At 39.3% G+C, this 13,164-nt stretch overlaps 1 protein-coding gene across 2 annotated transcripts in view; it reads right to left on the bottom strand.

Moving 5' to 3' along the window:
- Window positions 1-391: 391 nt before the first annotated feature.
- The window catches only part of PPP2R3A (protein phosphatase 2, regulatory subunit B'', alpha), a 200,300-nt gene continuing 187,527 nt past the window's right edge, over window positions 392-13,164 (bottom strand). For both annotated transcript variants that reach the window (XM_006846599.1, XM_006846600.1), the window contains exon 13: window positions 392-518. In XM_006846599.1, the coding sequence (XP_006846662.1) occupies window positions 392-518 (127 nt within the window). The remainder of the gene's footprint in view (window positions 519-13,164) is intronic.

The following is a 13,164-nucleotide window of genomic DNA, read 5'->3' as shown; positions in this document are numbered from 1 at the left end:
AAGATTTCTCCTAGGTGCCATGGGACCCTGAGAGGCCTCAGGGATGCTGACCAACACTGAAGAAGCTCCTGCTTCTGTAGAGTGAGCTCTGCCCCCAAGAGAGCTCTGTTATTTTTAAGAGTGTACAGTGCCGATTCTCAGATGTTGGAAGGTGATGTATATGATTATATTTGCTTCTGAGGAAAAGCTCTGCAAGAGGTTTGAGGCAAACTGGAAGAGTCTCCCAAGTTGAGTGTGTATCCAGACCTACTGCTTAAAAACACATGAAGGTTCCTAGTGCAGATACACACCTGCAGAAATCAAAGCCTTTCGAAAGTATACAAACTAGAGCATTTCTTCACAAGAAAAAACATTTAGAATGCATGTCACCCTTTCATGGAGACATTGGCAGCTACTCTTCATCCACTGACTGAAGCTTTCCACATTTTTCTGAAAGGTCTGAGGTTGCTATTTTATTGCCTTTGTTTCCAAATTCAGAGGGCGGGACAGGTTCATCAGGTTCATAATCTTCAAAGGAGCTGAAAGTAAATGGAAATTGAGTTGTTTACTTCTGCAAACCAGAGACTGAAGACCAGCCTTCAACAGTTTCTGCAGTTGTTAAATAGAAGCAACTGAGCAGCCATAGAGGAGACATTACTCTAGATGACAGAACATTTTTTCCCCCTATTCCTTGAAAACCCTAACCATGTGAGGATGTGCTGAATCTGTGATTAAGCTTTCCATATAAGGGTAAGGGGGGGTTTGTGGGAGTACTAACCTTATGGATGGTGCTCCCGTAGAGAGGACACATTAGGAGCTCTAGGGGAATGTTTTCATTGAAGTGGGTTTCATGCAGATTGGGGAGTTTTCTCAACTTCCAAATTGCTTTCTTCCATTGCTTTCAAGAAGTACACTTCAGACATGCAAAAGTTTTCATTTGTTAAGTGCTATAGAGTCAGTTACAAGTCAAAGCAACCCTGAATAGAGTTTCCAAGGAGCGGCTCGTGGATTTGAACTTCAGACCTTGTGTGGTTAGCTGTCCAGTGCTTATCCTACAATGCAGACTTCTCCAAGAGTACCAGCTTATGATCCTGCCAAATTGTTTACAACTTGATCATTATGCACACACACAAAAAGTCCCCCCAGAAATCTTGAGGCCTCTGTAACTGCTGGGATATGCTGGGTAAGGAGGTGGTAAGGATAACAGTGCTGTGGGTTAATGTGCTGGAATGTAAGGTCAGTTTGAACCACAGGGTTGGTGGTTCAAGCTCACCAGCCATTCGGAAAAACAATGTGGGTCCACATTGCTTCAGAGTAAAACAGCATTGATGGCAGAGACTCCATTGCTGGCAAAAATGACTCAAACATTAATTCCAGCTTCATGACTGCTTATTTTACGTCAAAACGGAAGATTTTTTTTCTTCTCCTCTGCCTTAACTTGCCATCTATGAGCTATCTGTGTTTTAAACATCTTTATGAAGGTCTGAGAATAAGGCATATTTACAGAGTTAAATCTGAAGTCAGACTCATTCAGCAAATATTTGAACTGTTCGGTACCAAGCAGAGCCAAAAGCTAAGAATATAATGATGAAAAAACTGAACCAGCTCCTTTCTCACAATTTGTGGCCTGATGGAGGCCTTCTTGAATATTGCAGGTTAACCTTAGAACCTTGCAATCAACTCAAAAGTCAGAGTCCAATCTGATTTGGATCATTTAATGCATATTAACTCTTCTGCATCAGTTTCCTCAAATAATGGTATAGGAAGAGTTCCTTCCTGCCATGAAGTTGAGGTGGACATTTGGTGAGAGGGCCTGATAAATCACAAACTCTTGGGAAATATTAGCTACTGTTTCCATGATAGGGAAGTACTAGGTCTTACTGGGGCATGCTGCTGACACCCTATGTTGTGGGGTAAGATTAATAGGAAACCACAGAACTGTCTGCCATTTGTAAATGAAAGATTTACAACAGAAATACGTTCTGGGGAGCCCTGGTGTGGCACTGTAGAAGAATGCAGTGGACTGCAAGGTCAGTGGTTCAAACTTGCCAGCAGCTCCTCAAGAACCCTAAATAGGGTAGCTAAGGATTGGAACTGATTTCACAGCACTTAAAGTCTCAAATGTGATTCCTAGCAATGGATTTAGTAGATGGATTCAGTCTAGTATATAAACATATTCTAATGCCCTGTACCCTAGATAGGCTAGAGAAGACATGTTACATGGATTTTAAGGAAACTTGAGATGGATCTGAGAAAGACATTTTGACATAATAGCTTTTTGGAGTTTTTATTTTTAGCAGGCATAGCTAAGCGGCAATAATAGTGATTCACTTGGTATTTGCAGCAACTTCAATGTTCTCTCATAATCCCTGTCATTAACTTTGTCAATCTCTTCTTTACTTGTGAGAGATAATTTTAAGATTCCTCTTCAACCCAAGCAATCCACTTTTGGCCCCACTGCTGTACCAAAACTGCTCTAGTCAAGGTCACCAGTAAACCCTCAAGCTCATGCCTCCTATGTTTTAAGTGGCCTATGCAGACCTCTCCTTTGAGCTCTACAGTCACATTCAAATGCCTAATTGGTTTCTTGGATCATTCAAAAACATTATGCCAAGTGTCCAAAACAGAACTCTGGATTCCTCTAAAACCAAATCTGTTCTTTACTAATTGTATCCATCTAAATGGAGTCCTGGTATGGCGCTGTGGGTTAATGCGCCAGACTGCAAAGCCGTTTGAACTGCAAGGTCGGTGGTTCAAGCTCACCAGCTACTCTTTGGAAACCTTATACAGGGTCGCTATGGGTTGGAAATGACTTGATGGCACTTAACAACAAATGGTAGTGTAGTGGTTACGAATCGGGCTGCGAACCTTAAGGTCAGCAGTTTGAAACTACCAGCCGCTCCGCGGGAGAAAGATTAAGGCTTTCTGCTCCCGTAAAGATTTACAGCCTTGGAAACCCTGTACAGGGTTGCTATGGGTCAGAACTGACTCAACAGCACTTAACGACAACAAAATGGTACCAATATCCATTCAGTTGCTTAAGCTATAACCAAACTATGGAGTCATAATTATACTATTTTTTGTTTTATACCCAATATTTAACCCATCAGCAAATTTGTTGTCATCTCTAGCTAACCTCAAGATCAGCAGTTCGAAACTACCAGTTATTCTATGGGAGAAAGATGAAGCTTTCTGCTCCTGTAAAGATTTACAGCCTTGGAAACCCTATGCAGGGTCGCTATGAATTGGAATCAACTTCACAGCACATCACCAATGCCATCAATAGCTACCTTACTTGTCTCACTGTTTCTTTTGTACCTCTTTTCAAACACATTTCTCTCAGTTGCACTACAGGCATACTGGATTCTTTTAAAAACATTTTTTTAAAAAATTTCCCAACATGCTGTTTCTTGCCTTAGAGCCATTAGTTTGATCATTGCTGTGCTATAACAGAAATACCATGAGTGCATGATTTGAACAAATTTATTTTCTCACAGTTTGGGAGACTCAAGTCTGAATTCAGGGTGCTGACTCTAGAGGAAGGAAGGTCCTGTTTGTTCAGCTTCTGTTTCCTAGCTCCTTGGAGCTCTCCATGTGGCTTTGCATTAATCTTCCTTCATTCATCTCTTGCTTCAAGAGATTGATTCCAAGATACTAAATAAGGAATCCTGTCTTATTTACATAACAAAACAACCCACTGCCAAATGAGATTATAACCACAGGCAGAGAATGGTGGTGGTGTTATGTGCCTTGGAGTCGGTTCCTACTCATAAGGACCCTGCAAAGGGTTTCTGAGGCTGTAAATCTGTATGGGAGCAGAAAGCTCATCTTTTTCCCATGGACCAGCTGGTAGTATTGACCTACTGACCTTAAGGTTCGCAGACCGATTCGTAACCACCAGAGAATGGCAGGATTTACATAAAAAAAAAAATTTGGGGGGGACACAGTTAAGTTCATAACATTCCACCCATTGATCCAAAATTCGTGTGCTTCCCACATGCAAAACAAACTCCATCACATCATCCCATAAATCTTAATTCCAAGTTCAAAATCTCATTTAAATCATCTGAAATATACTAGTTTCCTAGGGCTGCCATAGCATATTACCATAAACACTGACTTAGAACAAAATAAATTCATTCCATTTTGGAGGCTACAAGTTCTATATCAAGGTGTTGGTAGTGCCATATTTCCTCTGACGGCTCTAGGGAAGATCTGTTCAGTGACTATCTTCTAGCTTTTGGGTGGTGGTCAGTATTCTTTGGCAATCTTTGGCTTATAGTTGCATCCCTCCAGTTTCTGTCTTTGCCTTCTCAAGGTCATTTTCCCTGTGTGTTTGCACACGTTGTTGTGAAATGCCGTAGAATCAATTCCGACCCATAGCAATCCTGTATAGGGTTTCCAAGGAGCAGCTGGTGAACTTGAATCACCAATCTTGCAGTTCAAATGACTTTGCAGTCTGATGCATTAACCTACAGCGTCCCACCAGGACTTCATTACTCTTCTGCTTATAAAGGCGCTACTCCTCTTCTTATAAGGGCACGTAGTCTTACTGGATTTAGGGTTCACTCTAATCCAGTATGACCTCATCTTAATTGAATACATCTACAAAGACCCTACTTTGAAATAAAGTCATATTTTGCAATTAATTCCATGTGGACAAGGATTTTGAGGGTGAGGGGAGCACTGTTCAGCCCAGTACAGTGTCTCAGAGTCATGAGAACATCACAATTGTTACTTCATTTTTATGAATGTGTTTTTACATGCCGTTGAGTCAGTCTGTCAACCCTGTATAGGGTTTCTGAGAAGCTGCTGGTGAGGTTGGACCGCTGACCTTGTGGTTCAAACCAATCTTGAAGTCCAGTGCATTAACCTGCAGTGCCGCGCCAGGATGCTACTATGAATGTAGGTAGTATATAATTTTGGCTGTATATATTTGGATTAGGACTCCTGGTGTGGTGCTGTAGGATCAGCACTGGACTGCTAACTGCAATGTCAGTGGGTCAAACCTGCCAACCACTCCTCAGAAACTACAGGTTTGGTGAGTCAGAACCAACTCAACGACATTTAATAACAGTAACATATCCTGATTATGAACTCAAAAGGAGGACATTTCTATTACCAACGACAGTGCCTGGCATAGAATAGATATCAGTGACTACCTGTTGAAATAAATTGAACTTTACTTTGTTGAACACATACAAAAATAAAATATATTAACTTCAGATTCACATAATGGCTTTGTATATTAAGTATTATAAAAAAACCCAGAACTATTATACAACTAAAATTATATATTTATGCTATGGTTAGAATACTTCCAGTCATTCATTATCTGTTTCCCCACATCCCAATATACATGCACGCATGTACACACATCCCAATGTCCCTGATCCACTCCTGAACCTTTCCACTCAGTAAAGATAGTCAGGTTCCAGTCACCCCTAGTCACCAGGCTCACAACCTTAGTAGTGATGATTACCTTGGTGGGTTTTTTGCTGGCCTGTCATATTTTCCTGTGTTGGTATAAGTAAGTATGTAACTTCAGCATTTTAAATTACTCTCTTAAAAGAGTAATTTGAATATCTATTTTGCACAAAAATGAAACATCTCTGGCTGTAGCAAACGTCAAGGTGCTAGATGAGAGTTAACAATGGCTGTGATGGTTCAGGTTATGGATCAGCTTGGCGGGGCCAAGAGTCTCAGCAGTTTGTGGTCATCTCCTTTTTGTGATCTGATGTGGTCATCCTCCATTTTCACAGTGTCAATTTTTGTACAACATTCTGGTCTTTGAAACCTAACTGTTTCGATATGTGAGGAGTGAGTGTGGTAGAAAATGGTTTTTCTAAACTACCAATAATAAGGAAATAGATGTGAGTTATTGTTGAAGAAATACTCTGAAGTATTAAGAGTCATATATTTGAAAACACTATTAAGTGCCAAAAGGAAATAGACCAAAGTGTTAATGATTTTTGATCTTATATTTTTCCAGTTTTTGTGCAACAGCCTATATAAGCAGACACATACTTAAAAAAATATATGTTTAGGTTACTCAAAAATAAACTTGCTGGTGAGATACCAGAGTATCTAATAAGAAAGCTTTTTAGGGTAATCTCATAGACTTGGAGTCCTAGAATGGCACTCCATGTAGGTTAATGCACTGGACCACAATGTCAGTTTGAACTACAAGGTTGGCATTCAAGCTCACCAGGTGTTCCTTGGAAACCCTATACGGGGCCGCTATTGGATGGAACTGACTCAATGACACATAACAAAAAAGAAGTCATACACTTGTAACTAAAACTAATGGTTGTTTCTGATTATTGCTGTGGTATCTATTTTAAAGATTCTAACATGGAGGCTCCTTTAACCTGCTTCATATCAATTTTTTTTTTTTTTTGAGATTTTTTAACATTCTACTGTAAGAACCATAAGAATTCTAATTATAAGTAAACACCATAACTTATTATTTTCATATATGTGATATATTTGGATGAACAGGTTTAAGTAACTGACACCTTGTCCTTTTGGTTGCTACTTCATCCCCTGAATTGTTGTGATCATTTTGTATGCTGGATGTCATAAGCCATACACTCATGGATACACTTGGACCTATTTAATCTCACTGAGACCTAAAATCATTAATTAATGGGTTACTTAATGATAAAAATGTCAGAGTTACTTTTGTAGGGCCAAATCACTTGGATTCCTACAGTTAATCTTGTAGTGAGGGTGGCTGCTAGTATTGCCTGCTTATGTGCCACTCAGTAAACATTTGCTGAGTCCCTCCTACATCCCTATTACATGGCCAGGTGCTGGGGTTACAAGATGAATAAGACGGTGTTCTTTGTCATTAGCAGTCTACAGTCTACTGGAACGACACAATAGCTTGGTTTTTTTGAGCACTCATATGCCAGACATTATATGTGGGTGACTGAAGGATAAGCACTGGGCTGTCAACCACAAGGTTGGCAGTTCAAGCCCACCAGCTGCTCCACAGAAAAATGATGAGGCTTTCTGTTCCTGTAAAGATATATAGCCTCAGAAACCCTATACAGGATTGCTAAGAGTTGAAACTGACTAGATGGCACTTAACAACCATATTATATAATCATCTCTAATTGTCAATGCAATCCTGCATTTCATGCAACACACATTTACTGTGTACCAACTTTGTGCTATGTATTGTGTATAAAGGGAACAAGGTAGGTTGTGGAGTTCTAATGTTACAGTTGATTAAATCCTAATTGAGCGAGGTTAGTATTGTGCCCAAGATCACCTAAGTGGTAGTCATGGTTTTAGGCACTCTGCTAAGGGCTTTATATTATATACATTGTCTTACTCAATTCTTCTAGTAGCTGCTGTGGCACATAGAATGCTCATTGTATAGAGGCGATGTTGAGGCTCCAGTGCTAGTAAGTGGCAGAGGAGGATTTGAATTTAGATTTGTCTAATTCTACATTTCATCAGGTTATGCTTTATCTCTTCCTATGCAGGAAATAGTATTAGCCAGCGTTTATCTCTGTGCCAGGTATTTACATAGCTCAGATTCTCACAACCACCTTGCAAGCTAAGTTGCTGGTATCCTCTGAAACTGAGCCTTAGGAGTCACGTAACCTGCCCAGCTGGCGAGTGGCAGTAGAACCAGATCTGTCTGGCTTCTAAGTCTCTGCTCTTTTATCACTATTCTTCCTCTCGTTCAAATATTTGAGCCTGGTAATTTCTTTGTCAGTTAGAAGCATCCTGACTTAATTTTAAATTCTTCTTGAGGTGAAGCTTTAGATGGTGTTATGTGTAATCTTTGGAGTTTAGATCTGGCTTTGCTTTTGAACAAGTCCGCGATTGCTCCTGTAAACAAGCCTCTCCTTTCCTTTGTTGAAAATTCAAGTGCTCAAGGCTGGGGAGTCTGTGGCTGTTGTAAGGCTTTTCCTCTCCCCTGGGGACCTAGTCACCCACTGTAGTAGGCCTCTGGTAGGCCTTATCTCCTACAACAGAAAAGGGCTGTCCAGCAGGAGCCTCTCATATATGCTGGTAGAATTTCACTCCAGTTGGTGTCTGCAGCTCCTCTTGTGACCCCTCACCTGTACTCTGTCTATACTCCCTTACCTCTTCTTTCTCCCCTCCACCTGCACTGGCAACTTCTTAGTGCTACTGCAACTTGAATAAACTTCTATTTGAGCTGCCATCAGCATCTCTCTTTTTTGTAAGATTAACATGTCTGTATAAAGTGAGTAGATCTGCTATCTCTATTTTTTCCTTCCTGTACAGCAGGTTACAAAGCAATATGTAGTAGAAATTCCATATGTATAAAATAGTTATTTGCATAAAATAATTTGTATAAAGAAAGATATACCTCAAAATGATTAAGATAAGCTACCTACAGGTGATAGATTTAAAGTGAATATTTTTATTTATCTTTGTTTTGTAACTCGTATGTGTACCTATGTAAACAGATAAAGGAAACAAAATTACCTCTTTCCTACTTATTAAAGTAATGCATGCTCACTGTATTAGCCTCCTAAATTATATAACAGTACAAGACAATAAGTTACTTGCAATCCCCTAGTCCAGAATTATTGTTGTGAAGTGCCATCAAGTCAGTTCTGACTCTTAGCAACCCTGTATAGTATTTCCAAGGAACAGTTGGTGTTTTGGACTACTGACCTTGTTGTTAGCAGTCCAGTGCTTGCCCTACAGCACCACACTAGGAGTCCAGTCACTGATAGTATTTTGGAGCATTATCTTTAAGCTTGTGAACGTAAATATATCTATTTTTAAGACTTAGATCACATCACAAACAATTTAGTAACCTTGAGTTCTCCGTGTCAGGTCATGTTTTTGTGCAAGCACAAAATTAAAATTACATTGCACAGACTTCACCAATTATAAGTGTTACATTTCTGTGACTTCAGTAAAATTTTAAAATTGTGCAGCCACCACTACAATCCAGTTTAGAATAGTTTCATCTCCCTATCTGCTGTCCTCTTCCCTCTCCTTTATGTATGCCTGTTCGCATTCAATTACCAAACCCATCCCAGTAACTAGGGAGACAACTACTGAGGGCTTTCTTGGTTCTATAATGTTGCTTTTTCTAAAAATTTCATATAAATGGAATCATATAATTTGTAGTTTTTAGTGTCTTTCATACAGAATATATTTGAGAAATTTCTACATGTAGGAGCCCTGCTTGCCCAGTGTTTACGCATTAGGCTGCTAACTGCGAGGTCTACGGATCAAACCCACCAGCTGTTTTGGAGAAAAATGAGGCTTTCTGCTTCTGTAAAGATTTAGTCTTGGAAACTACGGAGCAGTCATTTTCTGTTCTGTTGTTGTTAAGAGCCATCAAGTTGGTTCTGACTTACAGCGACTCTGTATAAGGCTTCCAAGGAGCGTCTGGTGAATTTGAACCACCGACCTTTTGGTCTAGTGCATTATCCCACAGCACCACACCAGGACTCTTCCTCAAGGTCACTATTGATTGGAACTGACTTGACAGCAGCAGGTTTGGTTTTTGTCTTTTAAACATGCTGTTAAGTATTAGCACTTCATTCTCTTTTTCTCTTTTATTTACTGAAGCATAGACGACATTCAATAAATGTCTCATACTTTAAATATAATAAAGTTTTTGCTCTTGTATGTTGTTGAGTGTCGTCAAGTCTGTTCCGAACCACAGTAACCCTGTATAGGGTTTTCGAGGAACGACTGGTGAGCTTTAACTGCCAACCTTGTGGTTCAAACCGACTTTGCAGTCCGACACATTAACCCACAGTGCCATACCAAGACTCCTTGCATAGATCTATGAAATCACAAAAGGTAATGAAAGTATCCATTTTCCCTTCAAAGTTTCCTTGTGCCCTTTTGAAATCATTGCCCCATCCCCTAGGCAACCAGTAATTTGCTTTCTATAATTTGCTATACATTTGTTTGTATTTTCTAGAATTTTATATAAATGGAATTATACAGCATGCATTCTTTTTTATTTGGCTTTATTCACTTGGTATAATCTGAGATTCATCCATGTGGTTGTGCTCATTAGTAATAGTTTATTCCTTCTTCAGATTACTGAATAGCCTTCCATTGTATGCATATTTTACATTTTGCTGATCAATTCACAATTGGACAACTTGGTGGATTATTTCCAGTTTTGGGGCTACTTTGAACATTTCTTTTGGGTAGATTTCTAGGAGTAGAATTACTGATTCATATGTTAAGTATATGCTTAACTTTTAAAGAAACTGCCAAACTTTAAAAAATAGAATGTGTAATGATTCCAGTTTGTCTACATCACCTGGTGATTTTAGCCATTCTAGTGGTGTGGCGTTATAGCACTGGACCACAAGGTCAGTTGAACTGCAAGGGCGGTGGCTCAAACTCACCAGCTACAGGGTTGCTGAACTGCAAGGGCGGTGGCTCAAACTCACCAGCCACTCCTTGGATATCCTATACAGGGTTGCTGAGTCAGAATCAATTCAAGGGCACTTAACAACAACAGTGTTTGTGAAGTTTATCTCATTCGAGTTTTAAAAAATTGTAGTAAAGCATACCTAACATTTGTCAATTCAAAACATTTTACATGTAGAATTCAGTTCCATTGCTGACATGTTGTGTAACCACTATCACTATCGCAGTTAACAGAAACTCAGTAAGTACCCCTGAGTAGGAACTCCTTTCTGCTCCTGCCCTCAACTCCTGATAACCACTAATATTATGTATGTGAGTATTTGCCCTTCTGTGACTGACTTATTAAGTTAAATGTTTTCAAAGTTCATCCATGTTTTGACTAGCATCAGGACTTCATTTCTCTTTAAAGTTAAGTAACATTCTCTTGTACACATCACATTTGTTTATTCATTCATCTGCTGTTGGACATTAGGTTGTTTTCACATTTGGTTGACTTGTGAACAGTGCTGCAATGAACTCTGTGTACAGGTTTCTGTTCACATTTCTGCTTTTAGTTTTTTGGGTATATGCGTAGGATTGGGACTGCTGAGTCAAATGGTAATTCTAGATTTCGTTTTTTCAGGAATCACCAAAGTCTTTTCCATATCAATGGATGAAGGCTCCAGTTTCTTCACATTTCAACCAATACCTGTAATTTTAGGATTTAAAAAAATACTCTTTTTTTTATCGTGGCCATTCTAGTATGGGTGAGGTGGTATCGTATTGTAGTATACTGATTTGCATCTCCCCGAGGAGTCCTGGTGTAGTACTGAGGGTTAATGCGCTGGACTGCAAAGTTGGTTTGGACCTCAAGGTCAGCAGTTCAAACTCACCAATCACACCTTGGAAACCTTACATAAGATCGCTATGAGTCTCAACCCAACTCAACAGCACTTAACAACAACAATGGTCTCAGGGGGACTCCTGGTATGGCCCTGTAGAATCAGCACTTGACTGTTAACCAGTTGCTACCAGCTGCTCCTCAGAAGCACTATACAGGGTTGCTATGAGTCAGAGTTAACTTGATGATGCTTAACAACAATGGTCCTATGGAGTCCTGGTGTGGCACTATAGGATAAGCACTGGACTGCAAGGTCACTTTAAACTGTAAGGTGGGTTTGAACTGCAAGATCGGTAGTTCAAACTTTCCACTTGCTTCTCAGAAACCCTATGCTGGATTGCTGTAAATTGGACCCGACTCGACAACACTTGACCACAACAACAAATGTTGTTGGCATTGTATGTTAAGCACTGGACTGCTAACCACAATGTCAGTGGTTCAACCCTATCATCAGCTCCTCAGAAATCCTATACAGGGTTACTGTGAGTTGAAACTGACTTGATAGCACTTAACATCAAGAACAACGATCCTGGTGGGCTGTACGATAAGCACTGGACTGCTAACTACAAGGTTGGCAGTTTGAACTCACTAGCAGGATTAGTCTTTCTCCTCCCACAAAGACTGACTGACAGCCTCCAAAATCTTACACAGGTTGCTGTCATTTGTAATTGATGGCAATGGGTTTGGTTTTTTCATTTTGGTTTTAATAACTAATGACATTGAGCAGCTTTTCATGAGCTTGTTGGCTATTTGTATATTTTCAAGTCTTTTGTCCATTTTTTGATTAGATTGTCTTTTGGTTGTTAGTTTGTATGTGTTCTTTATATGTTCTTGATATTAAATCCTTAGCAGATATTTGTTATTTTGTATAAGTGTCATCGAGTTGGTTTCAACTCATAGCGACCCTATATAGGGTTTCCGAGGGGTGGCTGATGTATTTGAATTACTGACCTGGTGGTTAGCAGAACAGTGCTTACCCTACAACACCACACCAGATATGTTGTTATGTGTTATGGAGTCGGTTCCAACTCACAGTGACCCTGTACAGGGTTTCTGAGGTTATAAATCTTTACGGGAGCAGAAAGCCTCTTTCTCCCTGGAACAGCTGGTAGTTTCGAACTGCTGACTATGAGATTAGCAGCCCGATTTGTAACCACTACGCTACCAGAGCTCCTTATGCTAGATATAGTCCCCAAAAATTTTCTCCCATTTTGTATGGTGTCTCTTCACTTTCTTGATATTCATTATAGTTTTTATTTGCATATTCCTATTGTCTAATGATGTCAAGCATCTATTTGTATCCCATATCCTATATGTATCTTAGGGTCTCGGTGTGGACTGCTAATAACCACTCCTCAAAATTTCTACATAGGGTCACTATAATTCAGAACTGACTCGATGGCACTTAACAACACCAACAGTATTTGTGTCATATTTACTTAAAATGTTTATTCAAATTTTTGTCCATTAAAAAAAATTGGAGTTGTTAGTCTATGATTGTGTTTTTTAAAAAATATATGTATATTCTGGATTTATCAGAATGCTTTAGAACTATTTTTCCCTGTTAATCTTTCACTTAATTTAAAGTGTCTTTTGAAAAGCTTTCAAAATAAGTCCAACTTGTAAATTATTTTTGTTGCTCTTTTCTAACCCAGGGTCAGAGAGATCTTCTCCTATTTTTTTCCCCTGAAGTTTTATAGTTTTAGTGCTTATACTTAGGTTATGATATATTTTGGCATATGGTACAATGTGTGGGTTTAAGTTCTTTTCTTTTTTTGTATATGGATATCTAATTGTTTCAGTACCATTTTGGAAAACACTTTTTTTCCACTTTTATTGAAACTGAATTGACAGTATAGATCAGGCTCCTGTTGTGGCCTGGTAGGATAAGCGCTGGACCATAA

Source organism: Chrysochloris asiatica, unplaced genomic scaffold (genome assembly GCF_000296735.1).
Source record: "Chrysochloris asiatica unplaced genomic scaffold, ChrAsi1.0 scaffold00028, whole genome shotgun sequence".
Lineage (NCBI taxonomy): Eukaryota > Metazoa > Chordata > Mammalia > Afrosoricida > Chrysochloridae > Chrysochloris > Chrysochloris asiatica.
This window is presented reverse-complemented; position numbering and strand designations above follow the sequence as displayed.